We start from the raw sequence: 24,302 nt of genomic DNA, 5'->3' as shown, positions 1-24,302 counted from the left end.
GTGATATTCTTTAAAATGATTTCCTTACTCCCTTTTATATTTACATCCATTTTCTCTTAAAAAAACAAACAAACAAAATACTGCACAATTCTTGAAGACAAGGATTACCTCTTACCTCTTATTTGTTTCATGAAATATAGAGTACAATTTTTTTTTTTTTTTTTTTTTTGAGATGGGTCTTGTTCTGTCACCCAGGCTGGATGACATCATGGCTCAGTGGCGCCATCATGGCTCACTGCAGCTTCAACCTTCTGGGCTCAGGAGATCCTCCTATCTCAGCCTCCCCAGTAGCTGGGACTACATTCATGCACCACCACATCCGGCTAACTTTTGAAAATGTTGTGTAGAGATAGGGTTTCACTATGTTGTCCAGGCTGGTTTTAAACTCCTGGGCCCAAGCAATCCTCCCGCCTTGGCCTCCCAAAGTGTTGGGATTACAGGTGTGAGCTCCTGTGCCCAGCCTAGAGTACAGTTCTTGACATATAGATAGAAATTAAGTATTTGTAGAATGAGTGGAAAAAAAATGAAATGATTATGTTGATTTTGAGTTTCTCGGTGGAATAGGGCTTTGGATTCCTAGAAGAGACTTTAATGTTGAAAAATTATTTTTGTAGTTTTGAAAATGTTAAAAAATTGAACATGAGAAATCTCCACTTCTCTGGGCATGTGAAATTAAAGGGAGGGATGATCAAGTTGTGAGAGATTCCCTAGGCCAGCAGTGCTGATGCAAGAAGTTGAACATGTAGACTGCTGTATTCTGTACCTACACACACACACACACACACACACACACACACACACACACACACACACAGTCCCCTCCCTCCTGGGAAAGCAAAAGTTGTTGTTGTTGTTTTTTGAGACAGAGTCTCGCTCTGTTGCCCAGGCTGGAGTGCAGTGGCACGCGGTTTCGGCTCACTGCAACCTTTGCCTCCTGGGTTCAAGCGGCTCTCCTGCCTCAGCCTCCCGAGTAGCTGGGATTATGGGCGTGCGCCACCATGCCTGGCAAATTTTTGTATTTTCAGTAGAGAGAGGGTTTCACCATGTTGGTCAGGCTGGTCTCGAACTCCTGACCTCATGATCAGCCTGCCTTGGCCTCCCAAAATGCTGGAACTACAGACATGAGCCACTGCGCCAGGCAGCAGAAGTTTTTGACGATTTCTAGACAATGTGTGTAAAGACCTTTAGAGTCTAAAGTTAATGTTTGCATTTTGCAGTCTTAGGCAGATTCAATGAGGTGTAAAACACCTCTATCCAAACAACTGAGTTGGACTGGGCTGAAGATTTAAGTCCTTCAGTTCGGTGTAGTATCCCAAGAGTGGGATCCGTTGTATGTTTGTTACAGGCCACTCCCTCTAGCTTTATCTGCTAAGCACTGTGAGATTGTGCTTAATTTCACTTTGCCTTTCTAGTTCAGGCCTCCAGCCTGGAGGTGAATGTCCTGTGTAGAAAACTGGCCATAAATTTAGGGCTGTTATGGAATTTAATCTGTCATGCCAACCCATATAGCTGTCATAAGTTCTGCTGGTTTTTCTTTCTCTTGATGGAGTTCTGCCTATGGCAAGCCCCAGTTATCATCACTCACGCTAAAGCTCTACAAGTACCACAAGGAGAGAGGAAATGGCTGGCACTTTCAGCTCACCTAGAGAGGCCTCTTCTCCCTCTGGAATTTTAATTCTGCTAGTCCTCTTTGCTATGCATAGAAGACAGCTCTTCAATCTTTAAAGCCATTTATTTATTTGAATAATCTGTATAGTTTTATCTAGTTGTTACTGTGAAAGCGCTAGCTTGCCTCTCTCTATTAAAGCTAACCTGGAAGTCTCATTGTTTTTTGAATTTTTGTTGCCACAAACATGACATAAGAATAAGTTTGTTCTGGGCCAGGCATGGTGGCTTATGCCTGCAATTCCAGCACTTTGGAAGGCCAAACTGGGAGGATTCCTTGAGGCCAGGAGTTCAAGACCAGCCTAGGCAACATAGGGAAACCTCATCTTAAAAAAAAAAAAAATTAACCAGGTATGGTGGCGGGCACTTGTATAGTCTCAGCTGCTCTGGAGGCTGAAGTGAGAGGATTACATGAGCCCAGGAGTTTGAGGTTACAGTGAGCTATGGTTACGCCACTCTACTCCAGCTTGGGCAGCAACAGAGTGAGACCCTGTCTCTTTAAAATAAATAAATAGGCCAAATGTTTAAAGTAGAAAGTCAAAGTGGCCAGCCATTCCACTACAAGATAACCAGTGTTTTCAATTTGATTTATAGCATTCCAAATTAGCATGTGTGTGCATGACTTTGTCATTTTACCTTTTTTTTTTTTTTTTTTGAGACAGAGTCTTGCTTTTTTGCCCAGGCTGGAATGTGGTTACAGGATCTTGACTCACCGCAACCTCCGCCTCCCAGGTTCAAGCAATTCTCCTGCCTCAGCCTCCCGAGTAGCTGGGATTACAGGCATGCACCACCACGCCCGGCTAATTTTGTATTTTAGTAGAAATGGGGTTTCTCCATGTTGGTCAGGCTGGTCTCAAACTCCCGACCTCAGGTGATCCGCCCACCTTGGCCTCCCAAAGTGCTAGTATTATTACAGGCGTGAGCCACCGCGTCTGGCCGGGAAATATTTTTTAAAAATTTCTTGAAGCCCTTAAAGTTTACAGGCTCTGCTAACATGATAAATACCCAATAAAAATGTAGAAAAGAAGTTCTAAGAGATTTTAATATAGAATCATTATCTGTTAACTGTTTTAGTTGAGAGCAACAGAAACTGAGTCTGGTTAAACTAAGCAAAGAGTGATTTATTGGAAGGATGATAGGTATACAAAAATGGGATGGGGGATGAAATTGAATAAGTCTCAGAAAGGCAAGAATTGGCACAGCTCTTGGGACCTCAGTGGCAGGAGTTTGTGAACCCTTTCTTCAGGACATTGGAGACCCACTGCCCTTCAGACTCTCTCCCCATTGACATTTTAAATCCCCATAAAAGAGGGTTGTTGGATTTCTTTTGGCAGAGGTGTCTATGCTGTATCAATCAGTTATGGTCCAGGAAATATGGTCACAAAGCATACACGTGACCACCAGGGGCCCATCCCTGCATATCAGGGAGTATTCCCAGAGAAGGGAAGTTGACACAAACCGGATTGCCTCTCCAGTGGTGTGCACCACAAAACCAGATTGGAGCACGTGGTGGGGGCAGAGTGGAGGGGATGGTATTACAGGCTCAGAACATGTCAGCAGTGGAGGAGAGCTCAGATGAAGATGCAGAATTTGTGGCAGAGCTGCACTTGTACTCCAGTCTTCAGGCTCTTGCATCTCTTACACCGCGATGGTTATCTAGAGATGGAAAAGTGTTACAGCGGAGGCTTGGGTGGCCAGTTAGTGTGATAACTCCTGGGCAGACATCAGTGCCCAGTGTGTACAGGATGCCACTGAACTGAAATGGAAATGTTCCACTCCATATATGCTTGAAGATCTCCTTTTGGGGGTTTTCAGTAGGAAAATGGTAATGTCAAAATATAAATGTGTTTCACAGCTAGTTTTGGAAACATTTTTCATTCCATTCCACATGAGATACTTACTGACAAAAACTAAGGAATTTATGCTACCTACAAAAAAAACTATGGACTTCTACTTTTCAGAATTTCCCTGCTGAAAAAAGGAGACACTTCTGGACATACACATTCAGAGCATGGTATAGCCTATGTGATTTGTGTAAAGCTCCAAACTGTTCTCTCTAGTATGTGTGATATGCAGTAGAGGCCAGTACATTTCAGTAAAATTGCAAGGACAGTTTCAGCAGAACTGATTTTAAGGAGCAACAGAAACATAGCACTTGAAAATGAATAGGGTTCGTTTAATGGACAAAGCATGATAACAGTTCTTTGATTGCTGAAGAATAATGGGTGGTTCACATTAGACATTAAGTTTTTAAAAATAAAGTTCCAAACCATTCACCAGCTGGGCAGGTTCTGTTATCCTGCTGTAGCATGCAGCTGGAATGTGCTTATTTGCTTAAGGAAATTATGCTTTTGTGATTTTGTATTCATATCAGAAATGTGTGCTTCTGTTTCCTAATAATTACTTCACTGTTATTGGATTATAACATAGTTACTCCCTGTCCTTTCATGGGATTCTTGAAACCTTTATTCAGGATCATTTCTTCTGAGTCAGTTTACAGTGCAATAAAAACTGTTTTATTTTAATTATTTTAAACAAATTTTCCTGAAACTTAAGAGACAGAAGGCAACATATAATCCAGGGTTTTCTTTTGCTATAGAGGATATCATTAGGACGTTTGACAAAATCTGAATAAACTTGTAGACTAGGCTGGGCACAGTGGCTCATGCCTGTAATCCCAGCAGTTTGAGAGACCAAGGCAGGAGGATAGCTTGAGCCCAGGAGTTTGAGACCAGCCTGGGCAATGTAGTGAAATCCCATCTCTACAATAAATCAGTAAATATTTATTGTATTAATCTTATGTTATCTTATGTTAATCTCTTATTGTGCTGTGGTCCCAGCTTCCTGGGAGGCTGAGGCTGGAGGATCACTTAAGCCTGAAAGGTAGAGGCTGCAGTAAGCCATGATCACACCACTGCACTCCATCCTGGGTGGCAGAGTGAGATGCTGTCAACAGAAAAAAAAAAAAAAGAAACAAACCTTTTCAACCTCCTTAAAATTCTCTTGTGCCCCACAGGAAGCTCTTGGACTAAAGCACAGAAAGTCATTACTAATTCTATCTGGAAGCCAGAAAATAAGGTGGAGCCACAGATGACTCCAAACTTGGGAGACTGGGTAGACTGGATGGTGATGCTGTTGACCAAAATAGGTAATAGAAGAGGAGTATCAGGTTTTAACTGAGAGGGAGGGTTAGGATGGTGAGAAGAAGTTCAGCTTTAGACTTGTTGAGTTTGAAGTGCCCATGAAGTCTAAGTGGAGCTATGTAGAAGGCAGGTGGAAATGCGAATGTGGAGTTCTGGAAAGGAATTTGGGATTGCAGTGTAGAGTTGAGCTTACTTGTAGCATCTAAGGTCTAGCTGAGAACTCCTAAGTAGATGAGAATTCACTAGAGAGGTTATAGATAGTGAGGCAAGTTTAAAGAGAAGGGTAGAGACACGGAGAAAGGGGGTGGGGAGCAGCCAAAGCAGGCGTCCCCGCAGTTGACTTGCCACCAAGGGAACGTGGGTGAATGACCAAGGCAGGCGTCCCCATGGAGATCAGACACCAAAGGAACGTGGGTGAATAATCAGAGAGGCATCCCCTCAATGATTAAACACCAAGGGAAGGCTGCCTTCCCGAGTCCGTGACCGGCGCTGGAGTTTTGGGTCCACGGATAAAATGTGTCTCCTTTGTCTCTATCAGAAAATGAAAGGAATTGAAATTAAGAGAAGGGAGAGATTGAAGGGTGGCGCCAAGATTGAAAGGAGAAAGAGGTTGAGGGATAGTGAGAGAGGTTGGAGAAGAGAGTAAAAAGAGGCCGCTTACCCGATTTAAAATCGGTGAGATGTTCCTTGGGCTGGTTGGTCTGAGGACCTGAGGTTGTAGGTAGATCTCTTCACGAAGTGAGGATGAGGACAGGGGACTGGTCTCCCGAAGGAGTCCCACTGACCCTGGTCTTTGGCACCAAATGTTCATGTGAAGAGACCCCCCAAACAGGCTTTGTGTGAGCAACAAGGCTGTTTATTTCACCTGGGTGCAGGTGGGCTGAGTCCAAAAAAGGAGTCAGCAAAGGGCGGGAATTATCATTAGTTCTTATAGGTTTTGGGATAGGTGGTGGAGTTAGGAGCAATGTTTTGCAGGCAGCGGGTGGATCTCACAAAGTACATTGTCAAGGGTGGGGAGAATTATAAAGAACCTTCTTAAGGGTGGGGATTACAAAGTACATTGATCGGTTAGGGTGGGGCAGAAACAAATCACAATGATGGAATGTCATCAGTTAAGGCTATTTTCATTTCTTTTGTGGATCTTCAGTTGCTTCAGGCCAGCTAGATGTATACGTGCAGGTCACTGGGGATATGATGGCTTAGCTTGGGCTCAGAGGCCTGACAATATAAACTCGTAAAAAACAAGAAAAGAAAAATCAAAGCAGTTTAGAGGGTTATAAACAAAAAATATACCATCTTGTCCCACCCCACTCCTTACCACATTTTCTTGTGTCTCCTTCCAGACAATTTTAGTCTTATGGAAACATATGTATTACACATATGGCTTATCTTTTATTATACTTTCCCATTATTGCTTTGGTTAGGAGTGCCTTTTCAGCTGCTTAATAAACATGGTTGACAGCCCACAGGCATGTGGACAAAATGGCCCATTAGTTTGATTTTTTTTCCTTCTCTTGTTCTGTAATGTGTTTTATGGTGGTGTGCTTATAGTCTTGTCGGAAAAAAATTTCTTCCTTTGCATTTTTATTTTCTTTTACATTTTCTTAAACAGTAATATTACCGTTCAAGCAAACATTTGATATTCCTAAATCTTTCCTTGATTAATAATGCTAATATAGTGTCACATTCTTGTTTGCTTAATGTGAACAGACTGTGAACAGACTGATACGGAATGTTATTAAGTGTTAACTATTTATTAAGACTTCATAAATACTACCCTGGGTGCTAGACGTGCAATAATGAGCAAAACAGACCTGGTGTTTTTCCTCATGGATTATTACCTATGTATAAGAGAGTAATACCATTATTGTTTGAATCATGTGAAAGATAAGGTTTAGCATCAGTTCTTAAAGGTGAAGTGATTTTGTTCTCTCAGAGTTTAAAGACTTTTCACCTTGGAGAGGCTCGCGTGTCAGTTGGCGTGCCCATCTGCCTCCCTGTATCATCAGTCACTCTGTTTTGACTGAAGCCACATTCCAAAGTCACTTCTTTTCACAGGTTCTGAAGGTGGAAAAAAAGAAACCCCAGCCACTTCTTAGTTGAACCTAAATTCTTTAAAATACCTTTAATTTTGAATAAGGCTTTGGTAAAATCACACAGTTCTTCATAATGGTTTAGCATCCTCCTTCCTAGAGAGTCCAGCCTACAGTATGAATTGACCTGATCCTGCCTGTGTGGGTGTGCCTGAAATCAAGGCGGATATCTTTAAAAGAGACCCACCGTAAACTCGCTGCATGTTGGATTGAGATTGCGGTGGTTGGGGGGGGGTGCGGGGGGCGGGGGGCTCTGTAATTTCCAGGCTTTTTAATGATGCGTACAGTTGAGAGTAAATAGTTTAAATAATTTCATAGTTAGGGAGAGTTCAGCACTGGTATTAAACAGAGTTCTTAAGGCAAAATATTTTCAGATACAGTTTTTAAAGAGATGATCAGAATGTTAATTTTTCTTGTCTTTTAAATTGCTTTTCATTTTGCTTTGCCCAGCTTAATAACTTTTTTATATTGTTATGTTGTTAATTTTTAAACAATTTTCTGTCTTAAGGTATTGGCTCAATTTTAGGTATTCTGTTCTAAACACATTACAGTCTTACTCCTGCATAAAAGTTTAAGTATTAAATATTGACGCCAAACTTTTTCTCCTGTGTGGAAGAGATTGATGAAGACCCAAATGAGTTTGTGAATAGTTTTCAGAAGTTATTTAGATCATCAAGTTGAATCAGTACCAACAGATTCCATCCATCTGCCATGCCTATCTGAATGCCTGTCCTTTGTCACATACAACTGTGTCTTTCCGAACTATTCCAGTTTGTAACACTGAAGCAGCTTTCCAAAACTAACATTACCAGGATAGGATATTCTAAAATATCTTTACCCCTTGGATATGTATAACAGTTGATTGTATAGTTATGTAAATTTTATTAATTTGTTTTTTGTTGTTTATATCGTATCTCTGATCAGATTGCCTGAGAGGGCAAGAAAGGATCTTTTAGTTCTTTGGGACTTTTCGTAATGCTTAATTGACGATATGCCCCTGGTAAATACCATCCTCACTGCAGTTGTTCCAAAGTTAAGATTAAAGTTAACACACAAACTTGTCTAGCAGATTTCTTCTATAAAGCAAGATTTCCATTAAAATTGACCAAGAAGCAAAAAGTTTTCATCTATGAGATCAAAAGTAAATTTAGCTTGGTTTTTGTATATTAAAATCCAAGTATCCCAAAGGTTAAAACAAGGGATAATCTTACAGTATTTGGGAATGAATACTTAAGATGAAGGGGGACAGAAAAATTCATGACAGTTACTAACAATTTTTCCCCTTGTTTTGGGTTTCACTTTCTTTTTACTTTTATATAATGCTGGGCCACACTTTTTTTTTTTTTTCTGTATCACCTAGGCTGTAGGGAAGTGGCACGATCATGGCTCACTGCCATCTCGACCTTCTGGGCTCAGGTGATCCTCCCACCTATCTCCTGAGGACCTGGGACTACAGGCATGTGCCACCATGTCCAGCTAGTGTTTTTGTTTTTTGTTTTTGTAGAGGCAAGATTTTGCCATGTGCCCAGGCTGGTCTCAAACTCCTGGGCTCAAGTTATCTGCCCACCTTGGCCTCCCAAAGTGCTAGGATTACAGGCATGCGCCACTGCACCCAGCCTGGACCACACTTATATAAACATCTTAGTTTTTTGCATGATTTACTTGTGTTATCACTACCAACAAAGGTTAATTTGAACTACGTGTTTCTACAGGGGCCTACTGCTGATAATTATTTGGAATACTATGGCTGGGTGGCTTTAAGAATGTGTGGTAGTAAAACATTTACAAATATTTTACATTCGAATAGAGCTGAATTTACTTTTGAACTTTTGATCTCTTTATCTGTAGGCCAATATAGTACTTTTTTGGGACAGGCTTTCTCTTTGTTGATTTATATTTTTTGCTTTTTTTATTAGAACAAAAGAAATTATGCTAGCATTTTAGAATCTATTTAAGAAAATCAAATAATGATAAAAATCAGTGTTAGGTGGTGTTCTTATGCAGTCCTTCTTGCTCCCCTTCTTTTACTGTTCATCTGAAGGGCATATAATTTGTAAGTTATTTCTATTGAAAACAAGTAGCCCTGCTTATCTCTTAGTGTTACATTTGACTATTGCTTACAAAATTCTTTTTTTTTTTTTTTTTTTTTTTGAGATGGGGTTTCGCTCTTATTGCCCAGGCTGGAGTGCAGTGGCTTGATCTCGGCTCCCCACAACTTCCGTCTCCAAGGTTCAAGCAATTCTCCTGCCTCAGCCTCCTGAATAGCTGAGATTATAGGCATGCGCCACCACACCCGCCTAGTTTTGTATTTTTAGTAGAGATGGGGTTTCTCCATGTGATCAGGCTGGTCTTGAACTCCCAACCTCAGGTGATTCGTCCGCCTTGGCCTCCCAAAGTGCTGGGATTATAGGCGTGAGCCACCGTGCCTGGCCTAAAATTCTTTTTTTTTTTTTTTTTTTCTTGTTTCCAGTGAGGTTGGAACTTAGAAAATTCCTTTTTTTTTTTTTGACACGGAGTCTTGCTCTGTCACCCAGGCAGGAGTGCAGTGGCGTGATCTTGGCTTACTGCAGCCTCCACTTCCCGGATTCAAGCAACTCTCCTCCCTCAGCCTCCCAAGTAGCTGGGATTAGAGGTGTGCACTACCAATCCTGGCTAATATTTGTATTTTTAGTAGAGACGGGGTTTCACCATGTTGACCAGGCTGGTCTTGAACTCCTGACCTCAAGTGATCTGCCCGCCTCAGCCTCCCAAAGTGCTGGGATTACAGGTGTGAGCCAATGCGCCCGGTGGAACTTAGAAAATTCTTAAGGTATAATTCAGCAAATCTCTAAGGACCTAGATTTTAGGTAGGAATGTTTTTCTTGCCATGATGGAAATAAACATTTTTAACCTCTCTTTTAGATCCATCATGTTACACAAAATGGAGGACTATATAAAAGACCGTTTAATGAAGCTTTTGAAGAAACACCAATGCTGGTTGCTGTGCTCACGTATGTGGGGTATGGCGTACTCACCCTCTTTGGATATCTTCGAGATTTCTTGAGGTATTGGAGAATTGAAAAGTGTCACCATGCAACAGAAAGAGAAGAACAAAAGGTAACTGTTAGAGAGTTTTTGATTCTGTAAATAGAAGCCTTTTATGGAAATCTTAGTATTTTTGCACAAAAGTTTTTTCTCAGAAATTTGGGTACACATTAAAATTAAACTATTCCAGATGCAGTTAAATGAAAACATTCTACAAAGAAAGCTGAAAACAAGGTTAAAGATATCAAAGCATTCATCATGGGTTTAATCAAGAAGAACCTAAGGAGGTGGGCGGCACTATCCCTGTTTTATGGATTAGAAATCAAAAAGTCACAAGTTAAACAACGTTTCCCAACATGCCAGGTGTCAGAGCTGCTGTGTGGACAGAGGACTGTGAAGTGAAAAAGCCTTGCTCTTTCTGTTCATACCAGCATGCTGAATCCCAGGTTGTGTTTACCATTTTCTGAAAAGGTTGTATTCTTTGGAATTAATAATGTGTTTTCTCATAGATACATTATACATAGTTGGGTGATTCACACATCAGCTCCTCTCCTCAGGCAAACAAGCTGTAATACAGAATGTGGCCAACCGATTCTATTTACAGTAAACAACACTCTTATTTTAGGAATGGCAAACGTATGAGCATGGTTGTCTGGGGAAGAGGGCTTCATTCACTTCACTTTTCTCTGCATGTTCCTTTGTACCTCTGAAGGGTTGTTTGTTTGTTTGTTTGTTTATTTTTTGAGACAGTCTCGCTCTGTCAACCCAGGCTGGAGTGCAGTGGTGCGATCTCGGCTCACTGCAAGCTCTGCCTCCTGGGTTCACACCATTCTTCTGCCTCAGCCTCCCGAGTAGCTGGGACTACAGGCACCTGCCACCACGCCCGGCTAATTTTTTTTTTTTTTGAGACGAGTCTTGCTCTGTCGCCCAGGCTGGAATGCAGTGGCTCGGTCTCGGCTCACTGCACGCTCCGCCTCCCAGATTCACACCATTCTCCAGCCTCAGCCTCCCCAGTAGCTGGGACTACAGGCGCCTGCCACCGTGCCCGGCTAATTTTTTTTGTGTTTTTAGTAGAGACGGGGTTTTACTGTGTTAGCCAGGATGGTCTCGATCTCCTGACCTTGTGATCCACCCACCTCGGCCTCCTAAAGTGCTGGGATTACAGGTGTGAGCCACTGCGCCTGGCCAAGTTTTTTGTTTTTTTTACTTGTTATTGACTTGAAGCTCACTTCTGGAGTTGTATACATTACATATGTGTTACCTAGTCTCCATAAATAAATAAAATGAGGGTTAAAGATGCCTAATTTTACTAAAAATAAAACAAACCTGTGTGTTCTTGGCATGTCCCACATGGCAAAAGGTTGTCTTTTAGCCCAGGCAAATGTACCAGATTAGAGAAGGACTTAAGACATTAGAGTTTTTTTGTGGTTCCTGTGCGTCCGAGGAAAAGAGGCAGGTGTGGGGTGAGCAAAGTCAACGCCGAGACGAGCCAGTGAACATTGATTGTAGAAGAAACAATTATTCAGGTAATGGATAGTGGTCGTGTGCAAATGGGAAGAGTACATCACGAAAACATTGTCAGTTACTAGGAAGACAAAACCAGTCAGTAGATATATGGATTCAAAAGTGGCTCCTGGGAGAACTCAAGATTAGGCATCCTTTCTCTCTCATCTCAACCATCTTGTACTCCATCCGAGCCCCAGCACAAGTTGGCCATCCTACTCATTGCCCTGCAAGTTAATTTCACAAAGAAGGTAAATAAGTTTTTTGAATGCCAAGCCCTGCATTCAGAAGTTGGTCCAGTAACCCTAAGTAATTTTTATCTTTTAAAACCCAAACACATTTTTAACATTTTTTATTTTATTATTATTATTTTTTAGACAAGAGTCTTGCTCAGTCGCCCAGGCTGGAGTATAGTGGTGTGATCTCGGCTCACTGCAACCTCCACCTCCCGGGTCCGAGCAATTCTCATGCCTCAGCTTCCCAAGTAGCCGGGATTACAGGCATGTGCTACCACTCCCAAGATAATTTTGTGTTTTTAGTAGAAACGAGGTTTCACCATGTTGGCCAGGCTGGTCTCAAACTCCTTGACCTCAAACGATCCACCTGCCTCGGCCTCCCAAAGTGCTGGGATTACAGATGCGAGCCACTGTGCCTGGCCCACATTTTTAATACGTTTTGATCCCCCTTCTCCCCCTGAGCATGTCCACCCAGAGTGCATCTACAGTACGTTGATTTTGTATAGCCCTCAGTGACAGCTTACCATACCCTTCCTAGGTTGTACAGTATTGTAGTTACTTGTTCACAGGCCTGTATCCTCCTACTAGACTGAGTCGATGGCAGTTATGACCGATGATAGCTGAAGTTTTATTTAAATATTCAAACTAAAAACTCTTTATCTGCAGGGACCTCTCCTAGTGTAGATGCATAGTCGAAACTTGATAATTGACATGTATAGCTGGTGGTGAGGGAAGTGCTGATTGTGGTGCAGACAGCACATTCCTGGATGAGGGAATAGTATAGGCAAAGGCATGAAGAATGTTTGGGAGAATCTGGAATGTAGACAGAAGAGAAATTGTGTTTTGAAAATCAAAGTAAGAAGTTTGGTAGGCAATGAGGAGTAGTTTTTTTGTTTTTGTTTTTAAATAGAGACAGCGTCTCGCCATGTTGCCCAGGCTGGTCTCAAACTCCTGTGCTCAAGCGATCCTCCTGCCTTGGCCTCCCAAAGTGTTGGGATTACAGGAGTGAGCCACCATGACCCCAAGGGCAGTTTTTGATCAGGGAATTTTTCATACAGCTTGCGCAGCTAGTGCTCAAAGTGTGATGAATGAATGAAACCAACAAGATGTATCTGAATTACTTTGTTGAGTACATTATCTTTGGAACTTGTTTCATGTTTACAGAAAGTAAATTGGTGGTTTAAGTGTTGGGAGCTGCCTGTGTATCCTTTGTGTGAAAGAATTAGAACACACAGATTTTATTCTTAAGTAGTTTATAATTTTGTTGAGGAAACAAACATTTGAAAGTTATGGGCCTTTGCAAAACCATTATACAAGTAAATAATACTTAGATTATATGAAGATATAGAACAAAAAAAGTATCTGAGTAGCATAGGGTTAATCAGGAAACAATTCTTGGAGGAAGTAATACAAGGAAATGGGAGGCTGAGGAGAGCATTTGCCTCTGCAGTTTATGGAGAGGATTGTATTAAATTATTCAAACTCATTTCAATAGAATATTCCCAGTAGATAACATTAGCATTTAAAACAGCCAACTTCTGCCATTTTCTTACAAAAATTCAGCTTTTAGAGGGAAAGGAAAAGTCATTCCTTTGCTGTGATAGATAATGTTTGTTTTCTAATGTTGGATTAGAAATGGGGAAAGAGGGAGGCAAATTAAGTGTTAAACTGGAAGGAGGTGAGGGAAAGTGGTTGCTTGGGATCATAAAATGCAAACATAATGTTGCTACTTCCTCATTTCACTGAGAGAGTGGTATTCATAACCACATCCTGGTTTTCTTCCTCATTTCATTATAAAAGAGAGCCCAGTTTAACTATGTTAATTCTTTGATGTAAGGAAATACCATATGTTGCTTTGAATACAACTAAATCACATGATCATACCAATAAAGATGAGTTACCATGAGTTTGTTCTATTTTATATAAATTGCATAAAATTCTTGGAATTATTTACCCCTTAATCCTCTGTTATTTGTGGTGTTTTGGATGAGAATGTTGTTTTTCTCAATCTATGGATTATTTCTTTGTGATGTGAGGTGAAGCTAGTAGTTCAGAAACACGTACGTGACAGATACAGCAAAAGCTTGAATTAATAAAGATGTTCTAGGCTGAGGCAGGAGGATCACTCAAGGCCAGGAGTTTGAGACCAGCTGACACAACATAATGAAACCTCATCTCTACAAAATGACAAAATTTAATTCAGAAAAAAATATTCTAATATTTAGATAGGAAATAGCTAGGAACGTAAGGAGTAAATTATGGTAGGTAGTTACCACACACTGACAAAATTTTAAACTAACATTTTGCCTCCACAGCTTGTTCATGATCAGATATTTAAAAACGGGAGGACCAAATACCACATTCTCACTTATTTTTTAATTTTTTTAATATTTTTTTTTTTGAGATGGAGTCTCACTCTGTCGCCCAGGCTGGAGTACAGTGGCGTGATCTTGGCTCACTGCAATCTCTGCCTCCACGGTTCAAGTGATTCTCTTGCCTCAGCCTCCCAAGTAGCTGGAATTACAGGCATGCACCACCACGCCCAGCTAATTTTTTGTATTTTTAGTAGAGACAAGGTTTCACCATGTTGGCCAGCCTGGTCTCAAACTCCTGACCTCAGCCTGCCTTGGCCTCCGAAAGTGCTGGGATTACAGGAGTGAGCCACCGTGCCTAGCCTGTTCTCACTTATAAGTGGGAGCTAAATGATGAGAACATATGGATACAAAGAGGAAAACGACACTTGTGGTGGGTAGGAAGAGGGAGAGGATTAGAAAAAATAACCCATTGGGTGCTAGGCTTAGTACCTGGGTGACAAAATAGTCTGTACAACAAGCCATTGTGATGCGAGTTTACCTGCACAACCTGCACACGTACCCCTGAACCTAAAATAAAAGTTACAAAAAATAAGTAGATTAAAAATGGGAGGGATAGGATACGGGGAAGGGACATTATATGTTTATATCCCAATAGGCTTATTTTCAAGATACAAAAGAAAGAAAGAAATTCAAATACATTACTAGGAATTCCCAGAGGGATTTTATTCTTGGCCTCCTTCAAAAAGTAGCGTACAGCCGGGTGCGATGGCTCACACCTGTAATCCCAGCACTTTGGGAGGCCGAGGTGGGTGGATCACCTGAGGTCAGGAGTTCAAGACCAGCCTGGCCAACGTGATGAAACCCCATCTCTACTAAAAATACAAAAATTAGCCAGGCGTGGTGGTGGGCACCTGTAATCCCAGCTACTTGGGAGGCTGAGGCAGGAGAATGGCTTGAACCTGGGAGGCGGAAGTTGCAGTAAGCTGAGATCTTGTCACAGCACTCCAGCCTGGGCAATAGAGACTGTCTCAAAATAAAAAATAAAAAAAAGTAGCGTACTAAGAATATTCTGGTACCTGTGATTTTGGTGCATTAAGCTAGGGGATTGATCGTTTGGTTTGTCTTCTTTAATTCTGTGTATGATTCTACATTTAAAAAGAACACAACTGGCTGGGCACGGTGGCTCACGCCTATAATCCTAGCACTTTGGGAGGCCAAGGCGGGCGGATCACCTGAAGTCAGGAGTTGAGACCAGCCTGACCAACATGGTGAAACCCCGTCTCTACTAAAAATACAAGAATTATCTGGGGCGTGGTGGCACATGCCTGTAATCCCTGCTACTTGGGAGGCTGAGGCACGAGAATCGCTTGAACCAGAGAGGTGGAGGTTGCAGTGAGCCAAGATCACACCATTGCACTCCAGCCTGGGCAAGAAGAGAGAAACTCCGTCTAAAAATACATACATACATACATACATACATACAGAAGAGCACTACTTAGCTCCCCCAGAATCATCTGAACCTGGGAGGTGGAAGTTGCAGTGAGCTAAGATTGCGCCACTGCACTCCACCCTGGACAATGGAGTGAGATTGTCTAAAAAAAATAAGAAGAATAAAAAATAAAGAGCACTGTATTTCATTGTTTTGTGTTAGTTGCTGGGCACAGGACAGCAGTAGTCTTTTTAAATAATTGACATATCATAAAGGTTACCTATTTAAAGTGTACGATACAATGGTTTTTAGTATATCTACAGAGTTGTGCAGCCAGCACCACAATTTAATTTTGTAATGTTTTTCTCTTCTGAAAAAGAAACCATGAACCATTAGCAGTCACTCCTTCCTCATCCACCCTCCCCACCCTCGGCAGCCACTAATCTACTTTCTGTCTCTGTAGATTTACTATTCAGGACTTTTCATATAAATGGACGTTTCATGTAAATGGGATCATACAGTGTATGTTCTTCTGTGTCTGGCTCCTTTCACTTGGCGTAATGTATTTGAAGTTCATGTTGTAGCATGTATCGGTACTTCATTGCTTCCTATTGCTGAATAATATTTCATCATATGGAGCAGTCATCTCTACTTACTATAGGGATTTCTCACTGGTAAAAAACTATACTCAAAATAAACCTTTCAAAGAAGTTTTGTGTAGTAGGTTTACCACTGTATCTGTTTGGACTAGTGGCAGTAGGTTTACCTCTGTATCCGTTTGGACTAGTGCCAGTATTAGGTTTGCAAGAGTTTCCCTGTTACGTGTTTTCCCTGTTTTTCATGCCAGGAAAGCTTTTCCTTCAAATAGTCCCATGGCTAGTTCCCTCACTTCCATTTTATCCTCTGTTCTACCCAGGGCACCCCAGCTAATTTGCAGCATGTCTCCCCCTTTCCTTTTTGCTTTTGTTTCTGTTAGTATTTGTCACTGTCTAACATACTTTATTTATTTTTATTTTTATTTATTTTTATTTTCTTGAGACAGTGTCTTGCTCTGTTGCCCAGGCTGGAGTGCAATGGCGCGATCTCGGCTTACTGCAACTTCTGTCTCCCAGGTTCAAGCAATTCTCCTGCCTTAGCCTCCAGAGTGGCTGGGACTACAGGCATGTGCAACCACACCTAATTTTTGTGTTTTTAGTAGAGACAGGGCTTTGCCATGTTGGCCAGGCTGGTCTTGAACTCCTGGGCTCATGTTATCTATCTGCCCACCTCGGCCTCCCAAAGTGCTGGGATTACAGGCGTGAGCCACTGAGCCTGGACTAGCAAACTTTGTATTTTATATGTTTATCTCTTCCACCAGAATACAAATTCCAAGAGGGCAAGGATTATTACCTTTTTGTTTACTACTCTGTACTACAGAGTGCTTGGCACATATTAGACGCTCGGTAAATGTTTAAGATACAAGGCCAGAGGCCAGGCGTGTTAGCTCACACCTGTAATTTCAAGCACTTTGGGAGGCTGAGGTGGGAAGATAGCTTGAGCGCAGGAGTTTGAGACCAACCTGAGCAATGTAACAAGACCCTGTCTCAACAAGAAAATTAAAAAATTAGCTGGGTGTGGTGGCCCACACCCATGGTCTTAGCTACTTGGGAGACTGAGGTGGGAGGATCACTTGTACCTAGGAGTTCAAGGCTGCTGTGAGCTGTGATTGAGCCACTGCACTCTAGCCTGGGTGACAGAGTGAAACCTTGTCTTTTTTTTTTTTTTTTGAGACAGGGTCTTGCTCTGTCATCCAGGCTGGAGTGCAATCGCATGATCTCAGCTCACTGCAGTCTCTGCCTTCCGGTTTCAAGTGATTCTCATGCCTCAGCCTCCTGAGTAGCTGGGACTGCAGGCGTGCACCACCACGCCCAGCTAATTTTTTGTATTTGTATTTGTGTGTGTGTGTGTGTGTGTGTGTGTGTGTGTGTGTGTGTGTGTATGGAGACGGACTCTCGCTCTGTCGCCCAGGATGGAGTGCAATGGCGCAATCTTGGCTTACTGCAACCTCTGCCTCCCGGGCTCAAGCGATTCTTCTGCCTCAGTCTCCCAAGTAGCTGGGATTACAGGCATCTGCCATCACACCTGGCTAATTTTTGTATTTTTAGTAGAGACAGGGTTTCACCATGTTGGCCAGGCTGGTCTTGAACTCCTAACCTTAGGTAATCTGCCCACCTCGACCTCCCAAAGTACTGGGATTACAGGCGTGAGCCACCGTGCCCGGCCATTATCTCTAAAAAAAAAAAAAAGTTTAAGATATGAATGGTATTGTGAGTGGTGGTAACAGTAACAATGTAAAGTATTTTGAAGTATTTGTAGTCGAGGTGGGTGTGTACGTACACACATGCACACACAAACATGCAAATGACTGTTTTAGATGTAGGAAAAACCAGTGTTTTTTTATCTTGAAATCTCATTCTACGCTTTCATGGACAGCATAGAAACAGCAAGGAAGTGGCTTCCTGTTTTTAACATTAAAAACAGGAAAGGACAGACAGTGGTATGACCTATATGAACAGTAAGGAAAGTCGTTAATTAACCATGGTTGAAAGGTTTAAAAGTTGTAGTCTGAAAACCTTTCATTGAGTATTTCACCTACTTTTCTTCATTAAGTAGAGGTAAAAACAGAATTATTGGTTTTTAAAATACTTTTAGAATTTATAATGCTTTCCTTTTCCCTTTTCTTTTTCTTTTCTTTCTTTGTGTTTTTTTTTTTTTTTTTTTTTTGAGACAAGGTCTTACTCTGTCACCCAGGCTGGAGTGCAGTGGCACAATCTCAGCTCACTGCAGCCTCGACCTCCCTGTGCTCAGGTGATCCTCCCACCTCAGCCTCCGGAGTTGCTGGAACTACAGGCACGTACCACCCTGCCCTGCTAATTTTTGTGTTTTGTTGTGGAGACTGGGTTTTGCCCCCAGGCTGATCTTGAACTTCTGGGTTTAAGTGATCCGCCTGCCTCAGCCTCCTAAAGTGCTGGGATTATAGGCATGAGCCACTGTGCCTGGGCCAGATTTTTTTTTTTTCTTTTCAGAGACAGGATCTTGCTCTGTTGCCCAGGGTTGAGTGCAGTGGCACAATCTCAGCTCGCTGCAACCTTTGCCTCCCACGCTCCAGTGATTCTCCCACCTCAGCTTCTTGAGTAGCTGGGACTAGAGGCGCACGCTACCACAACTGGCTAATTTTTGTTTTTTTTTTTTTTGTAGAGACAGGGTTTCGCCTTGTTGCCCAGGTTGATCTTGAACTCCTGAGCTCAAGCGATCCACCTGCCTTGGCCTCCCAAAATCCTGGGATTATAGGCATCCACCACTGCGTCCAACTATAATGAATTTTAACTGTGTGATGACTCCATTTTCAACACTTCCTCAGGTGGGAATTATTTGGGATTTAAAAATTCTTAATTTAAGTTTTGAAACAACTTTGTCATGTTTCAGTTACTTCTAAATCTATCTCATAAGGCTATTTCCTTCTTTAGTAGAAAATACATTTTCCAGCTGGGTGTGGTGGCTCATACCAATAATCCCAGCAGTTTGGGAGACTGAGGCAGGAGGATTGTTTGAGGTTAGGAGTTTAGACTGGTGTGGGCAACAGAGAGAGATCTTGTCTCTACAAAAAATTTGAAAATTAGCCAAGCATGGTGGTGTGCACCTGTATGTAGTCCTGGCTACTTGAGAGGCTGAGGTGGGGAGATAGCTTGAGTCCAAGAATTTGAGGCTGCAGTGAGCTGTGATCATGCCACTTCTCTCCAGCCTGGGTTACAGAGTGAGACACTGTTTCTAACAATAACAACAACAACAACAGCAAATGTTGCCCAAATAAAAATTCAAAACGTTATAGATTGTTTTTTTTACTATCTTGTCTTTGATATGCAATATTATGTTTATAATGAAATGTCTTGAAATCTTTTAGTAGTACTATCATACCAGCAAACAGCATTAGTTATTATTATTATTATTATTATTATTATTTTGAGACAGAGTTTTGCTCTTGTCGCCCAGGCTGGAGTGCAATGGTGCGATCTCGGTTCACTGCAACCTCCACCTCCCAGGTTCAAGAGATCAGCCTTCCGAGTAGCTGGGATTACAGGTGCCTGCCACCACACCCGGTTAATTTTTTGTATTTATAGTAGAGACGGGTTTCGCCATGTTGGCCAGGCTGGTCTCGAACTCCTGACCTCAGGTGATCCACCCGCCTCAGCCTCCCAAAGTGCTGGGATTACAGGCATGAGCCACTGTGTCTGGCCTTCCTTCATTTTAATAATAATGGATATTGAGGCTTTTTTCATTTCTTGTCAGTGATGAATAAAACTACTATAAATGTTCTGATATATGCATTTCCTGCATGTAAATATGAGTTTCTCCAGGGTTGGAATTATTGAGTTATAGAGTTATAGAGTATGCATGTCTTCAGTTTCACTAGATAGTGCCAAATTGTTTTCCAAAGTTATTGTACTGGTTTGTACACCTACCGGCTGTGTTTGAGAATTCTTTTTTTTTTGAGACTGAGTCTCGTTCTGTCACCCAGGCTGGAGGAGTGCAGTGGCGTGATCTCAGCTCACTGCAAGCTCCGCCTCCTGGGTTCACGCCATTCTTCTGCCTCAGCCTCCCGAGTAGCTGGGACTACAGGCGCCCGCTACCACGCCCAGCTAATTTTGTTTTTGTATTTTTAGTACAGACGGGTTTCACTGTGTTAGCCAGGATGGTCTTGATCTCCTGACCTCGTGATCTGCCTGCCTCGGCCTCCCAAAGTGCTGGGATTACAGGTGTGAGCCACTGCGCCCGGCCAAGAATTGTTCCACATCTCTTTACTAACACTCAGTATTGCCAGAATTTAAAATTTTTACCAGTTCAATTGGTATATATGTACTAGTGTCTCATTGTGGTTTTAATTTGCAATTCTCTATTGCCCAGTGAAGCCGAACAGCTTTTTATATGTTTAATGACCATGGGAAGTGCTGATTTCATGAAGTCTCTGTTCAAATCTTTTGTCCGTTTTTCTACTGGGTTTGTGTATTTTTCTAAGTGGTTTTTAGGAAATATTTATGTATCCTACAAGTATTTTGCGTCTACCATCCCTCTTTTGTGGCTTGCCTTTCGCTTAGCATAATGTTTTCAAGATTCATATACCATTGTAGCAAGTAACAGTACTTCATTCCTATATCACTGTATACTATTCTGTTATGTGGATATACCACATTTTGTTACCACCTTTTGGCTGTTGTGAATAGTGCTTCTATGAACATTCACATACAAGTACTTGTTTGAGTTTCTGTTTCCAATTGGTATGTACCTAAGAATGGAATTGCTGGGTCACATGGAAAGTCTATATTTACCTTTAAAAAAATTATTTTTTGGCTGGGTGTGATGGCTCACACCTGTAATCCCAACACTTTGGGAGGCCAAGGTGGGTGGATCACTTGAGGTCAGGAGTTTGACACCAGCCTGGTCAACATGGTGAAACCCCGTCTCTACTAAAAATACAAAAATTAGCTGGACATGGTGGCGCACGCCTGTAATCCCAACTACTTGAGAGGCTGAGGTACGAGAATTGCTTGAACCCAGGAGGCGAGTGTTGCAGTGAGTCTAGATTGCATCACTGCACTCCAGCCTGGGTAACAGAGCAAGACTCCATCTCAAAAAAAAAAAGAAAAAAGAAAAAATTTATCACGTTCATCGTTGTCAAAGTCTACATGTACCTTTGAGAAACCAACACACTTTTCCACCTTGGCTGTGCCATTTTGCATGTCCACCAGGAATGTATTAAGGTTTTTCTGAGTCTTATAGTTTTATATTTTACGTTTAGGGCTATGCTCCTTTTGAGTTAATTGTATAAGGTGTGAGGTTTAGGTCGGGTCATTTTTTTGGCCAGTGGATGTCCTAGTGAGAAAGTTTTTAAAATAAGTATGGCATTTAAAAGTAATCTGTGAAGGTCTAAATACTTTATAGTTTTGTAGATTTAAATTTTTCTCCCACTTTTTCCTTTACTTAGCAAGTTTTGAATAAAAGTAAAGCTGAAATAAATTTGTTCCTTAAAGACTGCTAGAGTTGGTTTACTTGTCCCAATTTTTTTTCCCTGCACTGGATGCATAGGTCAAGGGTCGAACTTTAAATCATCCTGACCTTGAGAAGACACTGAGACAGTTCCAAGCATGTTTTCCAAGCTTTTTATCCTAACATCAAAGCAGTGATTGTTTGCCTCAAATGCTCATGTTTGAGAGAAATTTTCTTTTGTTATATCGAGATTGGTGCCCCAGACTCTAAAATAAGTAAAAGTTATTAAATTAGAACTGACATTGAGAATTCTTAATGGAATTAGTAGTAACACTACCACTAATAGTGTTAGTTTGGAATAATACTAGTCTCAGTTTTGGCTTTGTCACTGCATTGTTATGTGACTTGGACAAATAATTTAAATTTTATTCAGTGACTCTGTAAAATACATCTAATAAGTTATTAAACATCTATTTCTCAACAATAATTACAATGACCACGTTGTTGAAATCATCACATTTTTGGTAGAGTTACCAAAAACACTGTAGGTCATTCAAGCCAACAGAGAATTAGGCATTTATGGCTTTGTGGAGGGGTGAGAGCAGTGAGGTTAGGGCCTCCCTCCCCTAACTGGGCAGCTACCCCAAACTAGGAAACTGCTCCTGCCGTGAGTACTCTGAGTGCTGGCATCACAACTGTCGCACTGCCAGAGGCTGGTGAATAGGCAGTGGCACATAGAATCGCGCTGGTGCCGACCCAGCACTGAGGTCTGCAGGGGCTTGCCTCCTACGCTGGTGCAAAGCGTGGCCCCTGCCGTCCAGCTGTTGTGTGTGCTTCTCACTGGCAGACCCTACATCACATCCGCAACCCGATCACAAGGGTGTCCAGGAAATACAGTTTTTAGCCTTCCAGCTCCTAAGTGTGTGTGTGTGTGTCTGTGTGTCTTGTAGGGGGTTTGTTATGTGTGTGTTGGTCATATGCAGAACATAGGAAAAGAATGGGAAGGACAATAGCACAGTGGTCTTGAAGTGCTTTGAACGCTATCAAAGTATTTCAGATTGATTTAGTAGCATCACCAAATAAGAGGCAGTGTGGCATTGGGGTTAGGAGCACAGAGTAAAGTTAGAAGGCCTGGATCATCAGTTCCTGGCTCTGCCTCTGGCTGCTTTCCTAAGTGGGAAAGCCATTTAGCCTTTCTGAAAGTGTAAGAAATGATATCTTCCTTAAGAATGTGCAGAGTATGTATATTTACATACTTACATATATAAGTGTATAAATATGTGTGCATGTAAAGCACTTGGCAAGTGCCTGGTATGTCATAAATACTCAGTAGGTGGGCACTCTTGCTGCTGTTGTGATTATTCATCATCTTTATCATCATCATGTAAACATATTTGACTATCTGTGTTGGACCAGAATGATGCTTAACAAAGGGACAGTTGTTAGAAAGTGGACTTCGGAAAGTGATAGCATCCAGCTTTGCCCCCTGTGTTCTTAATGCCTGTATAGGTGCTAGAATAGGTGGTACTTTTGTATATTATATTAAACAATATAGGATATTTTCTAGAAGGCTTACCTTAAATAGGCTTAACCAGTAAAGGATATTTATTGGCTTCTTATTGAGATGTCCCTAGACTACTTTTGATAAGGTCTTCATTGATCTCTAAGCAGCAAATCCAAGAGTTTGAGTTGTTCTCTTGAGTTGAGAAGGCTCTTAAGTGAGGAGTATTTCAAGCCCAGTGATCCAGCATTTAGTCGCGAGTAGGTATTGTTTTCCCTCTACTTACATATGCTAGGATATGGGATTTGTGAGGATCTTCAGGAAGAATGTTTATGAGTATATCCTTAAGGCTGCTTGGACTTGACTTTATCATTGTCACTCCCTTATCAGTTAGGTATTCGCTCCTTCTCTGGACAAACACCCTTTTATAGTACTTATTATATTGTATTTATTTTTGTGTTTCTTCACTACACTAAGAGTTCTTAGGGAGTTTAGAGGTTGTTCTTACTCATTTTTATTCCCAGTGCCCAGTTTAGTGCCTGGAAGGTACTGCTCAGTAAATGTTCAATAACTGAGTATTAGGTCAATGATGATGAGTATTACATAAGCCTTAACTAAAGTCACTTCACAGTGACCAAACTGAGGAGGAGGAAGAGAGTGGTGGAGATGGGGGAATGAGGGTCGGAATAGTGGGGCTATCACTCTTTGCGGAGAGAACTGTCTTGTTCTTTAATGTATCCTGAAAGTCTGGCATACAATCCAGTATGTATCGAGTACTCACTAAGATATATTTGAATGAATGAATGAAAAGATTACCCCCCTAGTTTAACTGTGGTCTTAGAATGTTTAAAGTTAACCTGATATTTTTGGAAATACACTCCCATTGCCTAGAACTGGAACTGCAAGTAGTGACCCCCTCCCCTCCTTTTTTTCATGGCTAAGCTGCAGGGAGTTTGGTTTGCTGCCTTTCTCATCTTTTTTAAAATTATTATTATTATTATTATTTATTAATTTATTAATTAATTTATTTTTTGAGACAGCTTTTCACTCTATTGCTCAGGCTAAAATGCAGTGGTCCGATCTTGGCTCACTACAGCCCCAACCTTCTGAGCTCAAGTGATCTGTCCACCTCAGCCTCCCACGTTGCTGGGACTACAGGCACATGCCACCACACCTGGCTAATTTTTGTATTTTTTGTAGTGACAGAGTTTCACCACATTGCCCAGGCTGGTCTCAAACTCCTGGGCTCAAGCGATCCACCCGCCTTGGCCTCCCAAAGTGCTGGGATTACGGTGTGAGCCACTGCGCCCAGCCATGCCTATCAAATCTTTCTGCTGAACCTACTGACTGAGATCAGAGCTACTACCCTGGA

General features: G+C 41.7%; 1 protein-coding gene across 2 annotated transcripts in view; it reads left to right on the top strand.

Moving 5' to 3' along the window:
* SPTLC2 (serine palmitoyltransferase long chain base subunit 2) overlaps positions 1-24,302 on the top strand; it is a 101,027-nt gene that overhangs the window by 9,710 nt on the left and 67,015 nt on the right. For both annotated transcript variants that reach the window (XM_510095.9, XM_063793817.1), the window contains exon 2: positions 9,803-9,997. In XM_510095.9, coding sequence (XP_510095.4) covers positions 9,803-9,997 — 195 coding nt within the window. The remainder of the gene's footprint in view (positions 1-9,802; positions 9,998-24,302) is intronic.

This window comes from Pan troglodytes, chromosome 15 (genome assembly GCF_028858775.2).
Source record: "Pan troglodytes isolate AG18354 chromosome 15, NHGRI_mPanTro3-v2.0_pri, whole genome shotgun sequence".
NCBI lineage: Eukaryota > Metazoa > Chordata > Mammalia > Primates > Hominidae > Pan > Pan troglodytes.
The sequence above is the reverse complement of the archived record's forward strand: the minus strand, read 5'-3'. Positions and strand labels throughout refer to the sequence as shown.